At 40.8% G+C, this 27,763-nt stretch overlaps 2 protein-coding genes across 3 annotated transcripts; both read left to right on the top strand.

The window, feature by feature from the left end:
• Nucleotides 1–23,165, top strand: LOC120434060 (contactin-associated protein-like 3). Its single transcript, XM_039601509.1, has 10 exons — nt 1–56; nt 2,406–2,513; nt 2,630–2,686; nt 2,975–3,031; nt 4,409–4,529; nt 5,297–5,459; nt 5,728–5,827; nt 6,077–6,164; nt 16,864–17,103; nt 22,812–23,165. The coding sequence occupies exons 5-10, from the start codon at nt 4,475–4,477 to the stop codon at nt 22,892–22,894; spliced, it is 729 nt and encodes a 242-aa protein (XP_039457443.1). The 5' UTR covers nt 1–56; nt 2,406–2,513; nt 2,630–2,686; nt 2,975–3,031; nt 4,409–4,474; the 3' UTR covers nt 22,895–23,165.
• On the top strand, nt 22,736–27,763 carry LOC120434061. Of its 2 annotated transcripts, XM_039601511.1 has the most exons (4): nt 22,736–23,165; nt 23,261–23,361; nt 23,452–23,543; nt 27,480–27,763. In XM_039601511.1, the coding sequence occupies exons 1-4, from the start codon at nt 22,902–22,904 to the stop codon at nt 27,509–27,511; spliced, it is 489 nt and encodes a 162-aa protein (XP_039457445.1). In that variant the 5' UTR covers nt 22,736–22,901; the 3' UTR covers nt 27,512–27,763. The 2 variants fall into 2 exon arrangements, with proteins under 2 accessions (XP_039457445.1, XP_039457444.1); XM_039601510.1 differs by lacking the exon at nt 23,452–23,543 and having other exon boundaries at nt 22,902–23,165; nt 23,261–23,377.

Below are 27,763 nucleotides of genomic sequence, written 5' to 3'. Positions count from 1 at the left end.
AAAAGGACTAAACTTCAGCCAGGAGAACAAGTGAGATAATCCATCCACAATACGAGGTTAGTCATTCATATACTGCTGCATGGGCTGTGCTGTAGTTACATCGTAAGGTTTTAAAAACTGAGCTTAAATAAATGATTAGCAGTAATAAAAGCCGAGGGAGGTCAACAGTGATCACTGACTGTTTTAGGAGCTTTTTGAGATTAAATAGAAGAAAATACAAAACATTAAACATGTTAACAACACAAAAGCCATATTAAACGCAGACTACTTTAGGCCCGGAAGTAGGATTCGTCACGTCATCACTGAACAACCGGATAGCTACAATTCCCTCGAAGGTAGCAGCTATCCAGGTACGTGCTCATCACAGACATACTGCTCCCCATGCAACTGAGCAACTCTTAGTAAAATCACACTGCAGCTTTGTCTGAAGTGTATGAAATGTCAGGGATCAAAAATGCTGACATATAGGTGGCAATAGTTGAAACTGACTCCCCACCATCAGATGTCCAGACTGTCTGACGGCTGAGTGTTCAAATGTGAGAATTACACAGGTATTTTTTGTATTGCTTGCATGATTTTTCCAAGTGTCATCCTTTCTTAAAAGAAACTATTTCCAGTAGTGAGAATAGGACTGAATGAGACTATGTCCTGTTTAGGCTATGTGACATTTGAGAAAGCGCTAATTATTCTGCTAGCATTATCAGGAGTTCCTATATTGAAGTCATTGTAATATCATACACTAGGAAGTGTGTCGTGCAAGAACCATCTTCTATTTTTTTCAATTTTCAGTCAATCAGAACTGAAATGTGATATCAAAATAAAAACAGTTAGACATATATGTGTGCCAAAGAAAAATGTCACAGAAGCTGAGATATTGGCATAGGCGTGTTATGTGTGCCATGCACAAACCCAACCTAATTTAGTGGTCTGTTTCAGTGTCACCACTCTGCTTTGCTGCCTAATGTTTCAACCCCTCCACCTGTCACTGGGTTTTGCAATATATTTGTTGTTTTAGATTTTTATATAAGATGGGTTTGTTGTGGTTCTCTGTGTGTCTAGTTTTGTTTTTTTCTACTGTCTTTATTACCCTTGACCATCTTTTTATGCGAGGAAAGGAGATCATTCCATCCCAGATGTCAAAATGAGGCGCCATATCAACTAAATAAGCAAAGTGGCACACGTCATGTAAATATTAATCATAAATCTGTTTTCCATGTGTATAACCAGCTGGTATATTTTGAATTTTTTTAACAACGGGTTGTCAAACTCACAGCTGATGCAGCTGCTGTAATAAAATCTGCTTCTTGTCCAGATGTTCCCCTGCAAGAAGAGCGTAGAGCTATATGAGCTCTCTAAATCAAGTTTATGTGCTAATTGATCCAAGTGTGTTTAAAGTTCACTAGAGTTGAGTTTTCTCTACTAATGAATTGAAAATGATGATGAATTAAGTATACAGTGTGTTAGTTGGATGAGTTGTACAGGGAGATGACCACAGGCAGGAATGATTTCCTGTGTTGTTCAGTGGTGCTTTTTGGTAATCTCAGTCTCTCACTGAACGTGCTCCTGTGGCTAGCCAGCACGTCATGGAGTGGGTGGGAGGAATTATCCAACATTGTCTTTGTCCTGGACAACATTCTTCTCTCCATCACCAACCTAAGAGAGTCCAGCTCCATCCCCACAACATTGCTAAGCCTTCGGATCAGTTTATTGAGTCTGTTAGCATCAGCAACCCTCAACCTGCTGCCGCTGCAGTAAGGGTAAAATGCTCATTTTGTAGTCCATCTTATGTACAGATATTAACATTTTTAATGCGCAGCAAGTCCTTTTAGGTTCTTTGTGATATCTTTCCTTGACCTTTCCATCTAGGTGAAGGAAAAAAGATTAGGAATAGCAATCAGGAAGTAATTATATATGGACTATTTGACCACACCCCTTGTGTCGCCTGCTAGTCTTCCTCATCCATCTGTTCCCCTATTTTGGATTCTTGGTTGGCTGCCCATTAGATTTAGTTTTACAATTTGTGGGGTCGTTACTCAAAATAGGTATTGCATTACACATTACTTCTTATTTTTCTTAATAGATTTATGAAATCCTTTGCTGTGTGTTGTCTTCAGTTTGTCTTTATAGTCTTTGAGACTGAGCAAACACGTTTTAATAAGAACCCAGAATTGATGCACGCTCTCCTCCCCCTTTCTCCACCAAACTGAGCATCGAGAGCTACTTGCACTGTTCTCTCATGACTATGGGGTATTTCAAAGCAAGTGCCTCACTGAGTAACTGATGCATTAAGCTGAAGACCAATAATGACAGAATGATGTGTGTCATAAAGCAGTTCATTAAGCACTTCCCCTGCAACAATGTTACATTGATATGGAGATGTGTGCTTTCTTTCCTGTCTCTCTCAGATGTTCCCCCAGCCACTGTGAACATGGAGACAGCTGCAGTCAGTCATGGAGCACCTTCCACTGTAACTGCTCTGGGACCAGGTACAGCGGAGCCACCTGTCACAGCTTGTAAGCCCATGATGCCTTTTTTGAGTGGTGTCGTCAAAGGTCACAGATCTGTATTTCAACTCATGTTTGTGAGTTTCTGTTAGACAGCCTGCTGCTTTAACTTCATTTCCCTTCAGACATTTTTGTGGCAGAAGGTCAAGCAGAGATCCAACTTCTTTCCAGGAGTCATGATTGTAAGCACTCATGGGATAACTCTTAGCGCAAAGACAGAGTGATTTAGAGGTCACACGTGAAATAATAAAAGAAATGACATACAACTCTATTGGAAAACACATCCTTTATAAGCACTTCAATTTAAACCATGAAGCATTTTCTAAGACGAACATGTAACATGTGCTTCTTTTGAGCAAATTAATGAATTTCCTATGTAAAAGCGTTGCTATTTTTTTCTTCTTTTCAGTTTTGTAAAGTGCTCATTTTTAATCACCTAACAAAACTGAAAATCACTGGATATTTTACAGGACTTCAAGCATGGCATGTTCAGCAGTGGCAGGAGCAGCCTATGTAAACCATAAGTGGTAATTACAAGATTCTAGTGCATTAAATTAAATGGTAAATGGACTGGTGCTTGTATAGAGCTTTATGTGGCACTCTTTTAACTGGGCACTCAAATTGCTCTTTACACCCATTCACCCATTCACAGTGTGCTTTATTCCATGCTTTTAAGTGGTTTCAAGCAAGCACAAGAACACAAGATATCATATCCACATCTATTCATCTGTTGCTGAATATTTTTTGTTAATCAAGGTGCACCAACCTGTGGACATAGATTTGTGTTTAGAGAATATATCTTCAGCTTTTATTGGGGTTTCCATTTTTTTTTTTTCATTAATTTGACCACTATTAACAGAGTAAAGTACAATTATAATTCATATTAATCTAATAATTACAATTATTAGGCAATAATTTATTTTTTGTTGCTTTGCACTAACATAAGAGTTTAAAAAAAGATCAGTAAAATGAAATCAGATATATGGCATAAACTTTATACAATAAACCTTGAAGATATATAGATAGATACACTCACAACCATTAGGTGCACCTTTCTTGTACCTGGTTGGACTTGAAAAAATGTTCTCTAGTCTGATGATTTTCAGTCTTCTATTGCCCAGCCTTAGTGAGCTGTGAATTGTAGCCTCAGTTTCCTGTTCTTCCTCAGTAGCACCAAGTGTGGTTTTCTGCTGCTGTAGCCCATCTCTACTGGTAACTTCCTATCAGCTCAAAGCAGCTTGGCCTTTCTTGTCTGACCTCTGGAATCATCAAGTCATTTTCACCCAGAGAACTACTGCTCACTGGATATTTTCCAGTTTTCAGACTGTTCTCTCTAAACCCTAGAGAAGGTTGTGCGGATAAATCATTAATTTCTGAAATACTCAGATCAGTCCTCTATCCCCAACAATCATGTCATGTTCAAAGTCAGTTAAAACACATTTCTTCTGAGCTATAATGTTCTATATAGAAAACAAAATACTAGTGCATTAAATTAAATAGTAAGTGGACTGGTGATCCATAGAGTTCTATATAGTGAACTTTATGAGATTGTGTTGACCATGTCTACAAGCTTACATGCATGGAGTTGAAACCATATGATGAATTAATTTAACATATGCATTACCCAGCAGTTGCACAGGTGTACCTATTAAATTGATGAGTGTATTAAATGGTAAAAATAACGTACACTCTAAAATGGATCTAAACAGATAATCCAGTGGAGAAGAGTTGGTCCCTCTGCATCGACATTGTAAAAAAAAATCTGAAGTTACTTGCAATATGTTGAACAAGACCAGATGTTGAAAAACTAAATGAGCAACCGCTGTGCAGTTGCATAGACAGAAAAACAAACTTAAATGGCTGCAGTGATGATGACGAGGATGTCTTTCTCTCTCTCTCCTCAGCAATATACGAGCAGTCCTGCGGGGCTCACAAACACACAGGCAACATTTCAGGGTATTATTACATTGATGTGGACAGCAGCGGACCCATTCAAGCCACAGCTGTTATACTGCAACATGACAGGTAGCTGAGCTGATACACACATCAAAACACACACGCGTCAACATGCCTGGCGCACAATCTGTTCCTCTCTCTTTCATCCTGCCTTATTCTCTGTCTTTCAGTCCTGCAGAATGAAACATACAAATACAGATACAGGTGAAAATGAAAAAAATGCATGCTTTCCCTTATTCTTCTTTCATTGCACCAGAGGACAACACATGGATGGTGATCAACCACAACAACACATACCTAAGGAGAGTCCAGCCGTTGAGGCAAGCATGAGTACTTTAAGACAATAGTTAAGACTCTTGCATAGTGTGTTTTGTGTAACATAGTGCATGATAACAGGTTTCTGTTTTTTAATAATAGTTAGTTGTTGTATATAAAAAATGGGACCTTTTGATTTAATTTACTGCCCTATAGTTCTTCCCTTGTATTCTTATTCCTATTTATTCTATTTATCACTTTCGTATATTTTATTTATATATGTCTGTATTTATATATGTGTACATATATATAATATTCTGCTCACATTCTGTAACTTCTGGCGGTGCTATGCTTTTGGAAACCGAATTTCCCAGAGGAACCCACCCGAGGGATTAATAAAGTTTTATCTTATCTTATCTCTCTTAAGTGGTATAAAATCATTCAGTATGGCCATGTCTTTTTCCTTTTCCTTTCTTTTTTTATTGATTACCAAAGTCTACAAAAATGTGACACATTATAGAAACATAGCTACCATCTGGGGATTGGTCACTTGATATAAGTGATATGTCTGTGTGTTTCAGAGGGCTCTCCACTCAGCTGGTGGGTAGGAGAGCCAGGTGTGGGACAAATGCACACTCACTGGGGCGGAGCTCCGCCAGGGAGCCAGCAATGTGCCTGCAGTCTGCAGGATAACTGTGTGGACTCCAGATGTCACTGCAACTGTGGTGCTGACAGCAATGAATGGTACTGTATTCACTCATATCCAAAAAATTGCAGTGTGAGGTGTTCCGCTATAAAAACAGCTCATAGCCTCACTGCATTTATAAGTTACCAAATTTGCTGCCGGTGCGGCAGATTTTTGCAAGTAGGTGTAGCAGCTGCAAGAGCATAAATCAACAGCATGTATTATCCTTTACAGTGAATAGCATTTTGTGCTAAACATAGATATGTCTTTCCCTCCTCTGGTTTGGACTTTGTTTTTAATAAAAAAATTCTGCTCCTTATCTTTTAGGACTCACGATTTAGGCCTTTTGACCCTTAGGGAGACACTCCTGATTAGATCTCTGGTGCTGGGTGACATCCAGAGACCTGGCTCCGAAAGCACCTACAAGGTCCGTTGTCATGGAGACAGTAAGTAGAAATTGGAGTCCAGTGTCACTTTGTACATGTTTTTAAAATGATGCCCGTGTGTCATGTCAGAATTGTAAACTCATTCCTGAACCCTGCTTCACGTTTATTATGCTTTCATGCGTTTTGCAGAAAACGTTTGGAATGCTGGATTTTTTGACAAGGAGACATCATACCTCCACTTTCCTACGTTACATGGAGAGCTGAGTGCCGACATTTCTTTCCTGTTTTAGACCACTTCATCATCTGGTGTCTTCCTGGAAAACTTGGGCATCGAAGACTTCATTCGGATTGAACTCAACTGTGAGCAAAACCTCTCTGGTGAGATGTCTCCTCTAGACTTCACTTAGATGTGAGTACAAACTGAGCAGGAAGGATTGTCCTCCAAGTTAAAGTTTCATGTGGTTTTAACTCAGCCGGAGGTGATGGTGTCCCTCAACCCTTCAAAAGAAACACTTTGCAACAGCACTGCCATTTATTTCTCCTCTGAGAAATCACAGCATTGTTGTTTTTGATGTTGTTGTTGCAGCCGGCTGCAGTGCATTTCTTTTATAACCACCAGAGCGTGTAGCTCTCTCTATCACTCTACTTAAAACACTTCACAGCAGTGCTGACCTGAACTACCATGTAAAAGAAACATTTGACTCACCTGCAGTAATTTATATCTGCTGGTGGAAGTCTCCACACATACCCCTGCAGAGCAGACATTATGACAACAGGCATGACATTAATCAAGTCTAGCATAGTATGAAAAGACATGCTAGCATGGTCTGTGTGTCATTATTTTATGTGAACTTGCACGGAGACCATATGATGTGCAGCTGTAAATCAAGAAGTAGAGCAGGCTGTTCAGTAATCAGAAAGTGTGTGGTTTAAAAATGGGTCTCATGATCGAAGTATCCTCAGGCAAAGTACTGAACCCCCAGCGTATCGATCGTGTGTGTAGTGTTATTGATAAAGTGTAAAGAATAAAGGGGTGTATGAATCTATTCTTGAATTGCCTTGTAGAGTAGGTCTGGGCCATATCATATGTGAGTACAAGAAAGTAATTATTATAATATGATGTGTTAAATTTGTTTAGATCAGAGCAATAAGGAAGGATTTGTCTGTGTTTCAGTTTGGCTTAGCTGTAGGCCTGAGAGTGTGTAATTGTTTAGAGGGAAAGGAATTTATGGACACTGGGAATTTATGGAATATGGGTAAAACGCGCATGCGCAGTGCCTTTGTTTTCATACGCACATGGCGGAAAAAGCCTGGCAGCGACAGAGAATGAGAAGGGTGAAAGTGGATGGTGGTTGTAAAAATACTGCAACTTCAGTGGTGTGGAACTGGTTTAGCTTTCATCCGTCAGATACACAACTATGCACTATTTTTGGTAGAGCATGCAAGCGGGCCGTCGTTATTACCGTGCTTTTTGGAAAATACGGCACACTTAAAATCAATCCTTTGATTTTTCTGAAAATCGACCGTGCCCCTTATAATCCCGTGTGCCTTATGTATGATTTCTTGTTGTGTTTACTGACCTCGAAACGATTTTATGTGGTACACGGCGCTCGAAAATCTTTCAAATGTTTTAGTACGACTTTGCTAAGCTACGAACCCGCACCGCTTGATGGATTGTCGGAGCATTGCGGCTATCGTAGTCAGGAGCCTCGCAGAGTGATACGTACTGTGCTTCAACATAATATTACCGTATTGTGTGTGTATAACCTCTTTTTAAGTTTTGTGGATATTATACATGGTTATGTTGAGGATATGTCGGCCAATTTCTGCTGGAAATGCCTTTTGGTTAAACTGTCAGCAAGGAATTTGCATTTGCACTGTTGGATTTTTATATAACTTTAATGCACATAAAAACAGCTGCTTGTTTAAGTGAAAATACATTGATGTTTTTTGGGGGGTTTTTGCCCTGATAAAGTTGTGGAGTTGTAAAGTATTTTGTCTAGTGTCAATTATATCGTCAGTTATATTGTTATTGCAAATTTTCAAATGTATATACTGGTCATATCGCCCTGCTCTATTGTAGAGTAAAAAGTGCTTTGAGTGTTGTTGTTGCTGTCCTCTTTGCTTCTCTCTTGATGAGGTGCTTCAGTTCATGTGATTGCAAAAGAAAACTAATCTACCACTGTAGCTGGTTTTACCTTAAAAAGAAGTCCATGTAACTATATATGTCTAAGGCTAGCTATCAGATCTGACACTTGATTCAGTGCTTTATCAGTATTTTGCCGTAAAGGTCCAACTGTTGCACTGTACGCAAGACAGTATCTGCTGTGCAGGTACTTTTACTTTCTTTCCTTTTTTATATTCTCTTATTTTATTCACTTCATTTTTTTCCTCAACTAAGCAGCTCAGTTAAACCTGCAACATATTTCAGTGAGGATAATTAGAGTTTGAGTAATAAAAATGATGACGGCAATAAAGGACAGCCTGTCCTGCTGAAGATAGAAAACAGGAAGAGCGAGAGCTAGCATTGAACTGAGATGTGGAATGCTGCTCTCTGAAGATCTAGAAAAGGGATTGGAGACTAACGGGCTGATAGAAGGTGGACAAGGAGATTATTTGGCCAGGGCAATGATGACAGAATTAAGAACAAACTAAGTTTGGTAGCATGGGAAGTCAGAAGTGAGGAAAAGAAGAGAAAAGAATAAGGATCTTTTCAAATATCCTCTTTCCTACTTTAAACTTCTGCCTGACTTTCCTTAAAAGCAAACATTGAAAAGAATTGTAAAATGGCAAACATTTACAGCAGGTATATTTTTGACATAATTTCTACTTCTGTGAACACCAAGGACTCTCAAGGAAATTTGAGGGTGCATGGGACGTACTTCTGGAGTATGGAGTGTCTGTCCCATTCCTTGCAAGAGCTTGGTCCACATAGCTAGCAATAAGGTTATTGTAAATCAATACAAAATGGCTTTGACTTGATCACCTTTAAGCTGTCTGAGTCAGAGATGCCACCTGCCACGAGGCAAGGCAGGAAGCTGCTTGGGGCCCCAAGCCAGTGTGGGCCCCCAGTGGGCTGCCAAACTTTAAGCTTTAGCAGTGGCAATGTGCAAAATGTGCAGTGACAGTGGGAGAGACCTGACTTGACCTGGCCCCGCCTGACTCAACGTAATAGCTCAATACATTAATATGATATTTCTTTTCCTTTACATTTGTCACCCACCATTAATTAGTTAAAGTGACAAACAAAAGCTCAGTCAGTTTAATCATGCAAATAATGAGCACATCTTTGTGTGTGAGCTTTTGAGTTTAAATTCTGCCCTGGAAGGAAAAAGGAATATTTTCCTGTCACTGTCAGCCAACCAGACAGGACAAGCAGACTGTCAGAGTGATTGGCAGCTCACTAACTTTCTAGATAACAACAATCAGCTTGGTCCTGGGTGAGCAGAGCCACAGCCAGTGAAATGTCAATTTCTTGAATTTTTTTTAGATTAAGATAAATTACATCTAGAAAGGCCAAATACAAACTAATACAAATACAAATACAGTGGTATGCAAAAGTTTGGGCACCCGTGATAATTTTCATGATTTTCCTTCATAAGTCATTGGTTGTTTGGATCAGCAATTTCATTTAAATATATCATGCAGGGCTCTAGACTAACTTTTTGCCTCGGTTGCACTGGTGCGCCTAACTTTTTTTCTTTTTTTCAGCACAAAAGTTAGGCACATCCAAATTTTTCACCGCATCGCTTAACACCGCAGTTTTAAGCGAAGCGATGCACATATTGTGGGGGGTGGGGGGGGGGGATTGCTGTGCTTGTGCTTGTGCTTAAAGTGCGTTGGCACTCTTTGGCAATATTGTGGACAATGTTAAACTTAATCATCATCTCGGCCTCGTCTGATGACCTGTTTGCTGCTGCCTGCCGCTGAAAGGCAGTGGGGAGAGGGGACACTTGGGCAGTGCATTTATTGCGACATATAATGTGTTTTCTGGATACACTGTGCCTTTTCAGCATCAAAGGTTGATGGCTCCGTGTCAGAGCACTGGCTATGAATTTCAGATGGATCAGGCCTTAACTTAACAAAAAAGTTATCAATAGATCTTTTCATCTTTTCTTATTACCCACAGCTACATCCACTTCTGTCAGGCCTAGGCTATCACTAGTATCATCACTGATTTCTATTATCCATTTGATTCCGATTCAGAGGTCCTGATTTGATTCAATTTTGCCTCAGACAGTCAGAAATATTATAATTCTGATCATTTATCAGTACTGATACTGTGAGACTTTATCAGAGGTGTGAGCATCACAGCAGATGCCTTTGTGTCAAAGTAACTGAGGATAAAACACAGAACATGAAGGAGATTTTCCTGGCCTGGCTTTTTATAGCAGATAACCTTAAAAATATTCTCCAATATTCTGCAATTTTGCATAATTTTAAAAAACTTGACATTTCTTCAGTATATTCTTGTCCAAGGTCATTTAAGTAAAAAAAAAGAAAAAAAGACAGCGCTGTAAACAACGGTAGACTGGTGGGTAATAAGCGAATGAATAATGCAGAAAACAGGGATTTGAGATGGGAAACTGTTCTTGAAGTACACAGAGATAGAGAGAGCTGTGCATGAAGTGTGATTTTTGTCATGGTGGGAGCAAAACGGCAAAAGAAAGAGAAGATTAATGACGATATTTATCAAATGTGAAGCGTAGTTTGGATCTTCTTTTGCTGCTGGTTCAGTGAATTTTGGTCGGAGAGAGATAAAACCTGCAGCTCAAAATCTAACGCAAAAAAGACGTAAACACAGCGCGGACCGGACACATCAGAATCAGTGAGCTGTCGGCTTTCAGCCCCGACGGCGTGTCCGTGTACGGGCCGGCGGGTGAGGAAGCCGAGAAAGAGAAAGCTGATTCAGATGCGTCGGGTCCGCTCTGTGTTTACGTCTTTGTGTGGAATCTGTTTACCTGCTCTAATTTACTGTTTGGTGGTTGTTCAAATAGTTTTGTGATCTTTAACCTGAGATTCTGGTGTTTCTGGCAAAATACGTTTATATTTAAACGCCGATTCAGGACTTAATGAATCGATATCGCTTTATTCAACCTACTCACGTCTCTCTATCCACCTGCACTTTCAACTGGATCACGGCCAATCAGAGAGGTCCTGCCCCTGACTATCTCTGATTGGTTTAGACCAGGGGTCAGCAACCTTTAACACCCAAAGATCCATTTGGACCCAGTTTCCATGCAAAAGAAAACACTGGGAGCCGCAAATACTTTTTGACATCTAAAATGAAGATAACACTGTATATATTGTTTTTTACCTTTATGCTTTGTGTGAACAACTAAGGTGTGTTGCTTATGAAATCCATGAAGTGCTACAGAGAGAATTACATTTTATTTATGTAATTAACACATTTTGAACTCTTAAAGAAATATAACAAAAGGAAAGACACCCAGCTGAACTAAAATGATCCATGTAGGAAACAAAAACTGTTATATCGCCTTTGGGCTTTTGGAGCCTTGACCTGACTTTTAAAAAATAACTGGGAAAAAAAAGCACTATGCCGCTAAAAAATGAAAAATAGATATTTGCAAAATTCTGCCTAAATATGTATTTTACCTGGTTAATGTGTGTGGCGGGGCGTGGTGTGCAGCGCCGCTGCAGGGGAGGCGGACGCACCTGAGCGGCACCCGCAATCACACCTCGCCGCCTTAACGTCTGTGCTATCTATGCTGTTGTGTTGGTATGTGTCGAGCTGTGAGCTGAAAAGCTACAGCCGGCTGTATGCGTACAGCAACCGTGTGTGAAAAGTGGTCAATAAAGAGATGCTGAAAAGCATGTTCATGGAAACATCGTCGGGTCTGCCGTGGTATGTTTGCAATGGGACTTCTGCTCCTGAACCTCTGCGCACAGCGTCTGCAAATCGGGGCTTTACGAAGTCACTTTCATCTTTACGCAGGACTGTAAGCTGTCATCTGTGAGACGTGAGCGGTGTTTGTTCTTAACATAGTTCACGGTGGAGAACAGCTGCTCACATAATGTGGATCCGAAGATCCATAATTGGCCTACCTGGGGTTGAAAGTCTCGATAAATGCACGGCGTTTCGGCGGTTATACCGGCTTCCGCCAGTGTGACGCTTATTTTGAGCGATGAAAAAATAATAGAATATAATTTTATTTTTATATTTCAATATCACAATAATCTTCCAATTTAGAACTACAAGTTAAAAAAGAATTAACATAAATAAAATACACTTCAGCTAAATACTTCTAATTTATTTTCCCAAACCACGCGGAGCCGCAGTATAAGGACTAAAGAGCCGCAGGTTGCCGACCCCTGGTTTAGACCATGATAGGGGCATAATGTGTATCTGTTGTTGACCACACGGAGACTTTCAGAGTTGTGGAGACTTTTCTTTGTTTTGTTTTGTTTTTTTACTCAAACAGTTGGTCGCAACTGCGACCAAATTGGTCGCACTCTAGAGCCCTGTCATGTAGCAGATGAACACAATGATATTTGAGAAGTGAAATGAAGTTTATAGGATTTACAGAAAGTGTGCAATAGTTATGTCTTGATGCATTCTCAGTCATCCAGGAAAGTAAATCTCCAAAAAGTTGATTCTGTTCGTCTGGACGTAGGGTTTTGTGGGAGAAACGTTTCGTCACTCATCCAAGTGACTTCTTCATTCTCAGCTGACTGCAGGTTTCCCCAATCTTATAAACAGTACATTTGCATAATGACTGAAACCAGCCCACTGAAGGAACAATGGGCTGGGAGGTCAGTTCCTTAATCTTAATTATGCAAATTGTCATGACCACTGATCAACAACCACTGACCAAAACCGAAAACTGATCAAAGACCACTGATCAATGGCCATGAGTACCATTCACAGAGAGTTGGGGAATGGCTGCAATCAGAGCATTGTAAGATGGTGAAAGATGTACCCTTAGGCCCCCTCCTCGATTCAGAGATGGTCTTTCCCTTTTCACGTAAATGGCCTCCTTGACTCCGCGCTCAAACCAGCGTTCCTCCCTGTCCAGGATGTGTACATCCTCATCATTGAAAGAGTGTCCACTGGCCTGTAGGTGTAAATAGACTGCAGAGTCCTGGCCTGACGAAGTAGCTCTTCTGTGTTGTGCCATCCGCTTCGCCAGAGGTTGTTTGGTTTCCCCGATGTATAAATCCTGGCAATCCTCCTGGCACTTAACAACGTACACCATGTTACTCTGTTTGTGTCGGGGGACCCGACCCTTGGGGTGGACCAGTTTTTGGCGCAGCGTGTTTTGAGGTTTAAAAGCCACAGAGACGCCGTGTTTAGAAAAAATGCATCTCAACTGCTCCGATACTCCTGACACATATGGGATCACTACAGGTTTTCGCTTGGGCAGCGGTTGTCCTTCTCTCCTGGATCAGCTGGAGCTTAACAAAAGTCCAGCTGGGATAACCACATTTACTCAGGGCCTTCTTGATGTGCCGTTCTTCTGCCTCCCTGGCCGCTGTGTCTGTGGGGATGGTGTTCGCTCTGTGTTGTAGCGTCCTAATGACACCCAGTTTGTGCTCCAGTGGATGATGAGAGTCAAACCTTAAATACTGATCCGTATGTGTAGGTTTACGGTACACTTCAGCTTTTAGATGACCCCCATTACTGCTGGAAATCTCACAGTCTAAGAAGGCTAACCTGCCACTTTTCACGTCTTCCCTGGTGCATTTGATGTGTCGGTCCACCGAGTTGATGTGATCCGTGAATTGTGGTACGTCCTGAGATTTGATTTTCACCCAGGTGTCATCCACATATCTGAACCAATGGCTTGGTGGTGTTCCAGGGTAGGATAGCAAAGCCCTCTTTTCCACTTCTTCCATGTACAAATTGGCCACGATGGGTGAAACTGGGGAGCCCATGGCACACCCATGTTTCTGCCTGTAGAACCGACCCTTGTGTGTGAAGTAGGTGGAATGAAGACACAGTTCCAAAAGCAAACACACTTGGTCGATGCTGAGAGTGGTCCTGTTGCTGAGGTTGGTGTCATCCTGTAATCTCTTACAGACTACCTCCAACGCTTAAATTTAGGGTTTAATAAAATGTAGCCTTGGGTCACTTTAGCAGTAGTGCTGTTCTTGTTCTTCCTTTATCAAAAGCACTGATGGGAATAAAGACGTTACTAATGGCGTGACTTTTTTTCAGTAACGAGTAATCTAACTAATTACTATTTCTATTGTTACAACGACATTACCGTTACTAACAAGAAAATTTGGCGCGGTCGCGTTACTATTTTTCAACAAACAGACGGTTTAAGCTGTCTTGAGTTTACCGCATCTTATATCAGTTGCACGGAAGTAGCTGTCTACGTAAGTAATCTGGGCGCTACAGCTTTAAGCAGCTGCGTGCGCTCCCGCGGACGGCAATCACTTTCTGCCCGACGATCAATTTTTGGCACAACACCTGGAGCTAGGGGGGAAAACAATCGCATGAGTGCTGCTGTTTGACTGAGGAAGAATAAAGTAGTCGTGGTAAGTCAATCACATGACCACTTCAAGATGACAAAGCAACAAGGTGATATATACCAGCTTTTAAATTGTGTTGATAGGCCACGTAAAACCAGAGTCATGATAAACAATATATACACGGCGTTTTTTCCCCAATAGTTTCGTCACGTTTAACGTCTAAGGACAGCGCTAGCAAGCACTGTCTGCTTATGACCCCCCCCCCCCCAAAAAACCCCCCTGCCCTTTCATGTTGGTGGAAAAATGCACCATGTCGACCAATCAAAAAATGATATGGCAACATGACATTTGGTTGTTTAGGAAGAGGGGGAAGTTTTAGGAGTGACGGCGAGAGAGAGAGAGAGAGAAAGAAAGACAGCAGAAACAGAGAGAGAGCGAGTTTTGAGACATGAGAGATTTGTGACGTTTAGCATGTTTGGAGTGTGTAGTTAATGTGTTGTCTTGTGTAGTTAGTGTGTAGTGTTGTGGATAGTTTGGTGTTGTGTGTCAGAACAATGAGGCGACCGCTGTCTCCAGGGAGAGAGCAGGAGTGATACACCTGCTGCTGTCAGGCCTGCAGGTATCAGGCTTGTGATGTTCTCCTTTATAGTGGACAGAAATATTTGGAGTGGCACAAATAATTTGTGTGGCATCTTATTGAATGCAGAACACCTGATTGTTATGTAAATAGTTTGAAATGGTTATTTAAAAAAGGGGTAAAAGGTAAATGGCTGCAAATAACTTTGTTGTTTGCAAAACTTGTGCATATGATTTTAAAATTGACAATTTATATTTGCATTTAAAGTTATGAAATATGATTCAGTAAACATGTTTGTGGTTGTTACAGTAAAAATTATGACTCTTTCTCCTCGGATTTTATGTTTTTTGTCTAATTTTAGATCAATTGTGTTAATGCAGTATGTCAAGATGAAAACATAACTGTAAATTCAGACACGTGAGGTTGTGCTGACAAGAATGATACCACACAAGGCAAAGTAAATAGTTTTTAAAGGTGAAATGTAGAGGTCAAATCATAAATAGTTAAAAATGACCAATTATACCCTGGACCCCAGAGGGTCAAGTATTTTTTTTAAAGTAACACAATAGTTACTTTTCAAGTAATTAATTACTTTTAGAATCTTATAACTCAGTTACTAACTCAGTTACCTTTTTGAAGAAGTAACTAGTAACTATAATTAATTACTTTTTCAAAGTAACTTGCCCAGCACTGATCAAAAGTCACATAATCCAAATTAACACAGGACCCTGAAGTATGAGTGTTTATATCTTTTGAAATGTTTAAAAACCCAGTCAGAACCTCTTGAGTAACTGTAGTTGCTGACCTCCAACACAGCAGTCTTCATGTGCGCTACAGTGCAGCACCTGGCAGTGGTCTATAAATAAAACACATATACAGTAATGTCATATATAGGTGAGGTCACGCACAGCCATGCTGGGGCACACTCCACACAACACATTCCTAATCCTGTGGAGAACCTTTGGAGATATACCCTACTGTATATACTGAAGGTTAGCTGACAGTCAGGTTTGGTTTGTACATGTAGATGTAAGGAGATCTGTTGTGGAGACCAAAGTACAACCAAAAGTATTGTGATGAAGTGCAATAAACGTGTGCTGTTTTTGCCTTTGAAATAGTAGTTTTTAAAATAAAGATTAAGAGATGATCACACACGAGTTGCACTTATCGGCACTAGTGTAATTGATTGTGACATGTTGGCCTTTCTGTGTCACAACTTCTGATTAACTATTTGCAAAAAAACTGATGTAAAACTTATTTATAAAACACAAACAAGGTCATAAAGTGCCTAAAATCAAGAGGAAAATGTAAATAAATAAAACAAATAAATGAACAACACTGTTAGAACATACAAGCTTCTCAGCTACCTATTTTTACTCTAAAGTGACTAAGACGTAGTGTACTGTCAGTTATGTCTTCATTCTGAAAGGCAAAACTAAGCTTTAAAATCCACTTCATTTAAATAGGTTTAAATGTTAAACAAATTTCTTCCAGTCAGAGAATGTTGCGTATAATTTAATTTTTGCTTGATGCATGAAGTTAAAAGATTAAAACTAATAAAACAAGTTTTAAAAAGAGACATTTCCATTTGATTACATTTTGTATGATGAATTATGCAGAAAAAGTAGAATTGGGCTGAAAGATCTATCGCTTTATCACCTATTCAGGTTGTAAATTGTGTTTTTAAAAAGTAACTAAGTAACTAAGTAATTAATTACTTTTGAAAATAAGTAATCAGTAAAGTAATGGGATTACTTTTGGGGGGAAGTAATCAGTAATTAGTTACTGATTACTTTTTTCAAGTAACTTGACCAACACTGGACACAACTGGGATAAAATGTTTCTGGGGCTTATTTATCAGGTATAATATGCATGAAATGGTAAAGAAATACTTGATGTGAGGAAGAAGAACTCCTGGCTAAAATCTCAAAGCTCAAGTAAAATCTTTCACAGCTTGTAAATTAATCATCTACATATTAAAATATAATGCCCACCGCAACTACTGCATAACTGCTGTAACGTCTATGTTTGTAATTAAATTTGTCGACTTCCTCCCTGCAGAGGTTTCAGCCAGCTTCAAGTCAGAAACATCAGTCACCTGTGCCTTCAAGGAGCAGATGGTGAACGAGCTGAACAGGAGCAGCAGCGGCACCACTCCTTCCCCCTTCTCCATCTACTCTGACATAACCCTAAAAGCAGAAAACGTGTCCCTGAGCTTCAGGACCAGCCAGAGTCTTGCTCTGCTCCTCTACGTCAGCTCCTACCACAGAGAGTACTTTGCTGTGCTGCTCAGCGAGCCAGGTGAGCACTGAGATCCTTCTTGTATTTTTAATAAGGAAAGTGTGGTGTTTTTTTTCCTCTTGCATCAAATACTTTGACTTGGCCTTTATAAAATAACCATGACCTTTTGTTGCTTATATTTATAAGCTGTAATAGTGGTGTAGTAGCATAAGGCAAAATTGTAGCATCAGTTTCCTGTTCTTAGCTCACAGGGGTGGCACCCAGTATGGTCATCTGCTGTTTAAGCAGAAATAAAGAATATGGTACTTTTGTTACACTGTGTCTATGAGGCTTTATTATCACACATATTAAGAATTGAGTCCATATATAAAAATAATGACAATATTCAAATAAGAAGAATATTAATTTGATTATTTGTTGATTAACCCTACTGGGGAGACTTAAGGCTAGCCTCACCGGACTTTAAAAGAATCATGAAAAAAAACAGACAATATGGTAGGGATGGTGTCACACACATTAAATTACTAATGTGTGTTTTTTAAAGGGAGTTCCTGACTTGATGAGTGGGAAAAAATGACATTTTCCACACCTATGATTTCTTGCCAAAAAGCCGAGCCATTGTTTATATAATAATTCATATAAATGTAATAACCTGAAAAATGTTAACCTCTAAAAACTGTAAGTATGTCTGTAAACTTCAATTTGTAGATACATTTCATTAAACATGTTTGTGTTTTGATTTGTATTTTCCTGAATTTGTATGCAGCACACGTCCTTGTATGTCACCTGCCAGTTCTGGCTTATTAACCTGACAGGTCATAGTGACAAATAACAGCGTCCTAATGGGTTTTTTGAGATTTTCCATCCAAATCCATCAGTCTGTAACTTCAACTGTCACCCTGTTCCCACATTCATACTCAAAACATGTCAAATCTGTCAGCAAAACACCAAACACAAGCCTGACAAAAGTTCACGCTCTTCATTAAACACATTGTTACAGAGTGTCAGTTACAGTGTCTCACATCATCAGAACAGTCCGGCAGTTTGAGGATGTAAGGAGAAAAAAATCTATAGCTCTGATTCAAATAGCAAAGGCATGTGTCTCAAAAAATCCAAAATGATATTACTATGTAGAGGTGAAAATATGAATGTGCATTATTCAGTGTGTTGATAAACTATAATGCCTTATGTCTGGATGTTGGTTATGAAATCGTTGATATAGCTGATACAGTTTGATACCTGCCAAAGCACTGAGGTGTTAGGCGGGTTGGGCTCATGTGCTTACAGATGTTGCAAGTGAGATGAACATATCAAAGATAAAGTGCCGTTACCAAGTCAAAGGTCTGATTATGAACCTGAACACTGTAGCATCGCAGCATGTCCAATCAACCTCAATTCAAACTCACCTCTTTAGAAATATTTTAACTGAACCTAAATGTTTAAAAAGAAAATTTGCTAGTTTTCCAGCCAGCAATGGAAATTTAATTTAACGTCACCAGGCCCTTAAACAGGAGCTTTCATCCAGTATAAAGACTTTTGTGGAGTACAGAAAAGTATATGTGTTAATAGACCTCTCTGCAATGAATCATACTTGTTATTAATGTTGGGCTCTCTTCCACAGCATATCTTTTATCCTGTCTTCCTTCTCTCTCCCCAGCCGGTTGCAGCAGTTGGCTGCCCCTCCCTGAGCCTGGTTCTGCCAGAGGTTTCTTCCTGTTAAAAGGGAGTTTTTCCTTCCCACCGTCATCAAAGTGCTTGCTCATAGGGGGTCATATGATTGTTGGGTTTTTCTCTGTATGTATTATTGTAGGGTCTACCTTACGATATAAAGCGCCTTGAGGTGACTGTTGTTGTGATTTGGCGCTGTATAAATAAAATTGAATTGAATTGAATTGAATTACAGTACAGTAATAACAGTGCCCGATCTTTCTGTCTGCTCTCTGGTCAAAGATCTTGAGACACACAGCATCTGGTTATTGTCATTCAGAGGTCAGTGAGCCTCTGGAGCCCTGGAGTCAGAGTGGGTGTTTGCTCCATGTAGCCCCATTTCCTCACTGCTTCTGGAGCAGTGTGATTGCAGTTTTCTGGTGGAGTGATCTGTTGTAGGTGTTGATCTAAGGCTGGAGACTTCAGGATGAACAAGCACACTTAAATCTTTAATCTGCAGATAGCTGTTCCTCTCTGATCCTGGCTTTGCCTGTGGTCTCTGACTGTTATAAAAGGTTATTTTTCTCACCACTGTCACCAAATATTTGCTTACAGGGTATTGTCCTTTTGCGGTGGCTCTTTCTCTCTTTTCTTATGATATAAAGTGCCTTAAGATGACATAAACATAACTGAACTTAAACTGAATTCAGTTAAACATCATGGCATAGTGCTATCCATCATTTCTTTTTATCAAAGTTCGCTGAAAACCACTTTTTTCAGTGAGTTTAGCAAAAAAATTTCAAATAAGTATCTTTTACTATCAAGTCTGCTGCTTTGTCAGTAAAGCTGTTGCTCGAGGCTGTCTTTCCTCCTCTCTCAACTGGAGAATAGGAAGGTGAATCAAGCCTCAAGTGGATGAGTCAACATGGCTCTCAGACATGTTCACAAGGCAGTGTTTGAAATATGTTATGGTAAATGGCCTGTATTTATATAGCGCTTTACTAGTCCCTAAGGACCCCAAAGCGCTTTACATATCCAGACATCCACCCATTCACACGCACATTCACACACTGTTGTCACAACACCATTCCCCCAGCAGTGTGGCAAACCTCGTAAACCCCCCTTATATATTGAGGGGGGTCAATAATTCACTGAGCACCTGGGAGAAAGTCAAGACCCAGCGTTCATTTCCTGTATTCAAACGAGTTCATTTTCGGCAGTTTGTCTTTTTGAAAGAAGATCAGTACAGAGAGGGAAGTGGGCTCCCTTAGCAGCCCTTTCTACACCCATCACCTCATCCCATGTCTCTTTAAATCCTTTTGTTGAATATATTATGTGAGATGTTCTGTCGAGAGTTCCAAGTTGTAAATGATTGAGAGCGCCAGCTGCCCTCTGTCGGCTTTTGTTAGCTACAAAACAAACTTTCTGGTGATGAGGACACCAGAACCTGCATCTGGCCTGCATCGTTATGTGTAAAAGTTATCTTTATTTTCTTCACCAGAGAAACGGTGAGGTATGAGGCTCTAACACTGCACAGGAATCATGTTGGGGATTAGAGAAAAGGGCAGGATATCATATTGATGTGTCCTTTGCTGGATGTACAAGATCTCAGAGAGTCAAAGTCCTAATCAGCTCCAAAAGGAAAGCAGGGAGTTCAGAGTGACGATTTGACCGTTCATCTGTCTGGGTGCCCAACAGCAGCAGCAGCAGGAGAGCATGACATCAGCTCTCCCACAAAACGTTCAGAGCTGCCAGCACACACTGACTCTAACCTGGTCAGAATCCAGTTCAGTCAGTCGTTCGTCGAGCAGTCAACGCCAACTATCAATCAGTCATTTTCAGCTCTGACTTACTCTGCTTCTGTCTGTGGAAATTATCTTTTTTTTTCTGTCTCCTTTCTCTCTGTTGCCCTGTGCTCTGATGAAAGATGCTCTCAGAGAGGTAGCCAAGCCACTTGTCTTTGTTTTGACGTTTCAGTGGCTCTGCTGTGAATATGTTTAGAACTTCTTCACGTGATCAGTGTTAGTTCAAAGGCTTTCAAGCACCGTGCGGTTGTGTTTGTGGAGCCTGAAACTGGGGGGCCTTTTCTGGAGAATCAGTGAAGGGGTCTTTGATGCAGCTTGACTGCATTCTGTTTGGGCCTGACCTTTAATGCATCACCTAGTTTGGTGGATCACAGCCACGCTGAGGACCAGAAGTGAGCAAAGAAGTATCTGCTACCACTCTCCATCTGCTGTGCTCCAAGACTGTGTTGTGTTTGGATGTAACCCTGCTTACTCACTGGTTTTATGCTCTTTCCGTCTTGAGTGCTTCACCTCCCCCCTGCTCAATCTTGAAACCATCAGCTCCCCAGTCTGGTTCTCTTTAACCTCCTAGGACCTGGCGTCCACATATGTGGACATAACATGTCTAGACCAAAATAATAAATTCTGGTCTACAAGGGCCTGATATCCACTTACGAGGACATCATACTGCCACTTTTCTATCGAAATTTTAAACAAATGTCCTCATATGTGTAACTCATTTTTCTCAGAAACAAAAAAACAGGTAAAAAAAAAACAAAATCTGGAAATTCATTGTTTTTACATTCATCAGGTCCCAACATGCCCAAATATCAAAGAGAAATTAAAAATGCACGCCATGGAAGAGTTTGGGTCTTAGGAGGTTAAATTGAGTTTGAAATCTTCATTCTTTTTATAAGCTGATTGAGTAAAACCCTGAAAGGCCTTGTGGATTTCAGCATGCGCTGTTCTGAGAGGATTGGGATTTAGCCACGGGCCTAGGGATGGGTATCGTTTAGGTTTTATCCGATACCAGTACCAAACCGGTACTTTTGAAACGGTGCCAGTGCTTAAACGGTGCTCAAACCGGTGCTTAAAGAATGGAGAACACACACTTTGTCCAAAAACCTCTCATATTCAGCTGTTTTTTTGTAAAAAGATAACAATGTTAGCCTTTTCTGCAGCTATAGGGCATATATATGGTATCACTCTTGGCTGGAAGCAGTGCTTAATCAATGGGGGAAAAAAAAAAAAAACTTTGTCCAAAAACCTCTCGTGTTTAACTGTTTCCCACTTTTTCTTTGGTCATTTTAGCCTTTTTGGCCAGGGTGAAGGGAGTATCTGCCATCAAACAAGAAGACAGCCGCATGTAACTACGACGGTGTTTGCTAGTTCACCTTACATGCATTAATGTAATAACGTGGTTAGCCTACTCAATGTAAATTACACACGAACAACATTAAGCTACTCACGCAGAGAAGAACGGCTGCTGCTGCCATCATCATCCGTCATCATTTCTGCTACACTGGCAGGGCTAGGGGCCAGGACTCTCCTCTTCGGGATTTTTTGGGGGATGTTGCTAACTTGGGTCCGATAACAGGCACCACACCCGCAGTAGATGTGCACGGTGTGAGTTCTCGCAGCAAGCTATCAAATACGGCGCATTTCTATAGGCTTTTAAAAAAACGCCATGCGTCGCCAGGTGTTTCATCGGATTTGAAGTGTTACCTCCTTTGCAATTTCCTTTAAATCCTTTGCAATTGATATTTCCTTTGGAAATATCCTTTAAAAAACTGTTACAACAACTTGCCTATTGAGGCTTTGATGGAAGTGTTTGAGTGTACAAATAAAATAATATTAGAAGAAGGGAACAAACTTTATCTTAATTTTAAGAAATGTCCTCAGCTTGAATTAGTTAAGTAGAAGATGAACAAGATAAAATATGGAAAATACCTTTGTTTTTGTGTTGCCTACATTGTAGAGTGTGACTTTGTCCGTTAATGCCATAACCATATACACATACGTGTGTGTGTGTGTGTGTATATATACATATATGGATGGGTGGATATTTATTTTATTTTTCTCTTGGTGTTGTCGTAATACTATTTACTTTACTTTATCTTAATGTGTACTTAATTTTGTCACCATGTGTATTTAAAAAAAAACAACAACATGATTTTTATTTTGTGTCATCAGTGCTGTCCTGGGGAGATATGAGGTCTTGTGTGAACGTGACTTAAGGCTAATTCAGCTAACTCTTATGCATTTGTTTTAAAAAGTTTGTCCCTGATAGGGCTTAATCATGTCATGTCTTTTATGTTAAAATCTTTGAGTGTATAGGTCCCGGGGAAAGGGTTGTGCGGATCTTCATCTTGAGCTGCAGCAAAGGAGTCGTCCAAAAAGTCCACTGGGAAGTTGGATGAAGAGGGCATGGAAATAGCTGTTTGTCGCCACGGAGTCCTAGCTGCATTGAACATGTTTCGAGGGGAGATCTTTGCTTACCCCCTTTTTCTCCAGAGGAAGTTGGCAGCTAATGTCCCAGGACATATTACGTTCCTTTGCTCTGATGTGGCCTGTAAATATTTCCCCTATTTAACCAAGGTGGCTCAGCAGTGCCCTGAGCTGAGGAACCTCTTGTCAATGCGTCCTTTTCTCTCCGTCATGCATGCAAAGGCTCACACTTGGAAATGCGAGGTATACTGCAGCTTGTAGTTTTGGATTAGTTTGAGACATTTTGTTATAAGGTTGAATGAATTCAGCAGTCATGTATTGTGACCTCCTTTCTATAGATCAAATGGGGAGGTGCGTTTCAGGATGGGGCCGGTTCAACAGTTGGAGAAGAGGTGGAAAAAGTAAACAGTTTCCTGTCTAGGGCGGCCATCACAACGAAGTACATGTCTAAAGCAGTATGTGTCCGTGTCTGAGATTCCACTCAGTCTCCTGCTCATTAATTCTTATTTGTATACTAACTGAAATGCAGGGCGAACAGACATGCTGACCCTCCTGGCTTTGGGGTGGAACAAAAGGAAAGTGGAACAACTGGGCCGCACTTTGAGCCAGAGATATCTAAAGGTGATTGGGGGTGGGGAGCAGGGTGCTTTTTGCTCACAGGTGGAGAGTGCTTTCGAGTGTTTTCCTTATAAAACGCCATTTTTACCGTTTCTCCCTGCAGTAAATATAAACAACGATAGTATTCAGGAAGAAAAACAAACATTGCATATATTTTTATCATAACTCTGGTTTTACGTGGCCTATCAACACAATTTAAAATTGGTATAAAGTCCACACTTTTTTCGTCAATTGTTCCGTCTGTCCTGCTCACATCTCCAATGGTTGTACACGTTGTCATTAACGTGGCTTCACCCCACATCAGCCACGCCGCTTTGCCAGCTAAAACACCGGTGTCGGCACATAAGGACGCTGTCATAGCCTGTCAGCCACGTTGGTTAGCTGCGTATATACGAATGTGGATCGCATTATTGGCTGGACTGTGGGATAAGGTGGCATTGTTCTAATCCCATACGGGAGCAGCCAGTCACTTACTGACTAACACTGCAAAACAGAATTGTTAAAGTATTAATTTTAATTTCAATTCAGGTTAGATTTTTTTTGTGCGCAACGCAGAGTTTCTGTGCACAGAGACCGAGCCAGCAGTGCGCAATTGCGCACGCGCGCAGCTTAGAGGGAACATTGCCTTGCAGGGTTGTCTGCCCCAATTTCTCCTTTAATTTCATGCACCTACCCTCATTTCCTATCTTTGGGGTGACCCTCACATGAACTACCTCTACACTGCAAACTCAGCTACCTAGTTCTGTTTTTATTCTACGCTGATCTATATCTTTATCTATACTTATCCAGCTGTGTTAGACAGCCGTTAATGCTGCTTGTTCTGCACCATTTCCTGTAAATGCTATTTTCTGTCTGACTATTTTCTCCTACAGCTACACAGAAACCTGTCCTGTACTCTCATACCATAATGCAGCAAGGCAGTACTAGTAAACCATATAATGCAGCAAGCTAACACTACCAATCTATATAGTAACTCCACAATCCCCCTTTTCACCTAACAGCATATCTAAAGTCATCCTATTTTGCACAGCCATGAATGAAATTGGGGCCATCTGCTCTGCCAATCCCTCTATTGCACCCTAGTTACAGTGGCTTGCAAAAGTATTCGGCCCCCTTGAACTTTCCCACATTTTGTCACATTACAGCCACAAACATGAATCAATTTTATTGGAATTCCAAGTGAAAGACCAATACAAAGTGGTGTACACGTGAGAAGTGGAATGAAAATCATACATGATTCCAAACATTTTTTACAAATAAATAACTGAGAAGTGGGGTGTGCATAATTATTCAGCCCCCTTTGGTCTGAGTGCAGTCAGTTGCCCATAGACATTGCCTGATGAGTGCTAATGACTAAATAGAGTGCACCTGTGTGTGTAATGTAATGTCAGTACAAATACAGCTGCTCTGTGACGGCCTCAGAGGTTGTCTAAGAGAATATTGGGAGCAACAACACCATGAAGTCCAAAGAATACACCAGACAGGTCAGGGATAAAGTTGTTGAGAAATTTAAAGCAGGCTTAGGCTACAAAAAGATTTCCCAAGCCTTGAACCTCCCACGGAGCACTGTTCAAGCGATCATTCAGAAATGGAAGGAGTATGGCACAACTGTAAACCTACCAAGACAAGGCCGTCCACCTAAATTCACAGGCCGAACAAGGAGAGCACTGATCAGAAATGCAGCCAAGAGGCCCATGGTGACTCTGGACGAGCTGCAGAGATCTACAGCTCAGGTAGGGGAATCTGTCCATAGGACAACTATTAGTCGTGCACTGCACAAAGTTGGCCTTTATGGAAGAGTGGCAAGAAGAAAGCCATTGTTAACAGAAAACCATAAGAAGTCCCGTTTGCAGTTTGCCACAAGCCATGTGGGGGACACAGCAAACATGTGGAAGAAGGTGCTCTGGTCAGATGAGACCAAAATGGAACTTTTTGGCCAAAATGCAAAACGCTGGCAGAAAACTAACACTGCACATCACTCTGAACACACCATCCCCACTGTCAAATATGGTGGTGGCAGCATCATGCTCTGGGGGTGCTTCTCTTCAGCAGGGACAGGGAAGCTGGTCAGAGTTGATGGGAAGATGGATGGAGCCAAATACAGGGCAATCTTGGAAGAAAACCTCTTGGAGTCTGCAAAAGACTTGAGACTGGGGCGGAGGTTCACCTTCCAGCAGGACAACGACCCTAAACATAAAGCCAGGGCAACAATGGAATGGTTTAAAAAAACATATCCATGTGTTAGAATGGCCCAGTCAAAGTCCAGATCTAAATCCAATCGAGAATCTGTGGCAAGATCTGAAAACTGCTGTTCACAAACGCTGTCCATCTAATCTGACTGAGCTGGAGCTGTTTTGCAAAGAAGAATGGGCAAGGATTTCAGTCTGTAGATGTGCAAAGCTGGTAGAGACAGACCCTAAAAGACTGGCAGCTGTAATTGCAGCTAAAGGTGGTTCTACAAAGTATTGACTCAGGGGGCTGAATAATTACGCACACCCCACTTCTCAGTTATTTATTTGTAAAAAATGTTTGGAATCATGTATGATTTTCATTCCACTTCTCACGTGTACACCACTTTGTTTTGGTCTTTCACCTGGAATTCCATTAAAATTGATTCCTGTTTGTGGCTGTAATGTGACAAAATGTGGAAAAGTTCAAGGGGGCCGAATACTTTTGCAAGCCACTGTAAATCGGCCAGACTCAACACACTGTAATGAACCTAGTTAATCCTATCTACATTTTATTTGGCGTGACTGGGAAAAAGCGAAAAGAATTGGCATGTTCTCAAAGCCTGCTGCTATCTGGCCGGCTAATTTATACTCATTAGGGACCCCTGGGCACCCCTAAGACACCTATCTAGGTACGGGAGCCCACAGACAGGTTTAATGAGTGGGTCAACCTTTTGGACAGCACATGACATCTACGTCGCGCTATCAGCCAGCCATATTTATTGTTGTCAGGCTTCACCCCCTTTTCACCCACAACTACCAGCCGCGCTCCTAAGGGCACCATGGGCCGCACGCCTGATGTTCCTCTGGGAATCCCAACATGTAGTCTATATTCCCTCCACAATAATAGTACAGACCCGCTCTGGTCAAGGGGCCAACAAATGTCCCGTTTTCCCTGGAGGCATTCCCGTGAGCTGGATGCACCACCATACACCAGTCCACCGGGATCTCTCCTGCGTCATACTTCTGATTTCCCTCGTTGCTCACTGTAAAATAAAACTCGTATAGCTAGCTTTTCTTGGGGTGAAAGGTCCCGGACTAGTTTTATTGCCAATTGGTGGAAACAGGCTGGACAGAGTTAAGCAGTTTCCTGTAGAGACAGCACTTCTGGTTAGTTTATGTTTTCCTTCGTTGTGTGGTTGAACTTAGCAGCAGGCTTGTGCTAAGTTTGAAGGTACCTCGCATCGGTATGCTAGGGTACTCTCACGGTTCATTTGCTCTTTAAAACTGTTATTGAGTAGCGCAAGCAATAGAAACAAATAGGTTTCGGAGTGCAGCACTGCACTTGCCACATCCTATGTGAAAGGCCCTTGAGATACCAGATTGGCATGTTATTTCAGAAAACTGTCCCCACAAAGAAGAGACAGGAAGATCAGGCATAAGTAAAAACATATATATTTGGTTTACAATGAGAAGAATGAAAAAATTCACTCTTCATGTTTGAGGAACTTTTGCCAGAAAATGTTTTTGCTTAAAAATAGAAGAGAAAAACATATTTTTGTTTTTAATATGTCCTCGATTGCAAGTCAGCAGACTTAATATCACTATTACAAGTGGACCATGAATTGGCAAACTTTTTTTGTTTTGTCTATTAATTTTCTCACACAGTCTGTCTGTACCATATGTGACACACTTTGTGATCACGCCTTAACGTGCTGCCAAATGCCTAAATCTATTTCTTTTTCTTTGCATCCACTGTTACTCTTTTCAGCTAATAAAGCATCTTCGAACAGCAGAGTTTAAACATTTCGTTGTGTTCGGGAAGCCCCCGACCATCGACAGACTGAGAGAGACCAGAAAGAAAACCAAAATTATATCAGGCAAAGACGACAAGGACTCCAGCAAACCCTTCATGGTAAAAACTTATTCTTTAACTTCAAACTTTGACATTTGTAGTTTAGATTTGAAGAGCTTAATACAGAGTCCTTTTGGTGACACTGACAGGGAAATACTACTGTGTAGTGTGGGATTATAATATTACCTTATGCCATGTTA

The sequence above is a fragment of the Oreochromis aureus genome, linkage group 17, assembly GCF_013358895.1.
Source record: "Oreochromis aureus strain Israel breed Guangdong linkage group 17, ZZ_aureus, whole genome shotgun sequence".
NCBI lineage: Eukaryota > Metazoa > Chordata > Actinopteri > Cichliformes > Cichlidae > Oreochromis > Oreochromis aureus.
The sequence above is the reverse complement of the archived record's forward strand: the minus strand, read 5'-3'. Positions and strand labels throughout refer to the sequence as shown.

Coding starts and splice junctions, on each gene's coding strand:
- LOC120434060 (XM_039601509.1), top strand. CDS start 4,475: ATGTGGACAGCAGCGGACCCATTCAAGCCACAGCTGTTATACTGCAAC. Junction 6,165..16,863: donor CTGTGAGCAAAACCTCTCTG/GTGAGATGTCTC, acceptor TCCTCCCTGCAG/AGGTTTCAGCCAGCTTCAAG. Junction 17,104..22,811: donor TGTGCTGCTCAGCGAGCCAG/GTGAGCACTGAG, acceptor TTGAGTGTATAG/GTCCCGGGGAAAGGGTTGTG.
- LOC120434061 (XM_039601510.1), top strand. CDS start 22,902: ATGGAAATAGCTGTTTGTCGCCACGGAGTCCTAGCTGCATTGAACATG. Junction 23,166..23,260: donor CTCACACTTGGAAATGCGAG/GTATACTGCAGC, acceptor TCCTTTCTATAG/ATCAAATGGGGAGGTGCGTT. Junction 23,378..27,479: donor CGAAGTACATGTCTAAAGCA/GTATGTGTCCGT, acceptor TACTCTTTTCAG/CTAATAAAGCATCTTCGAAC.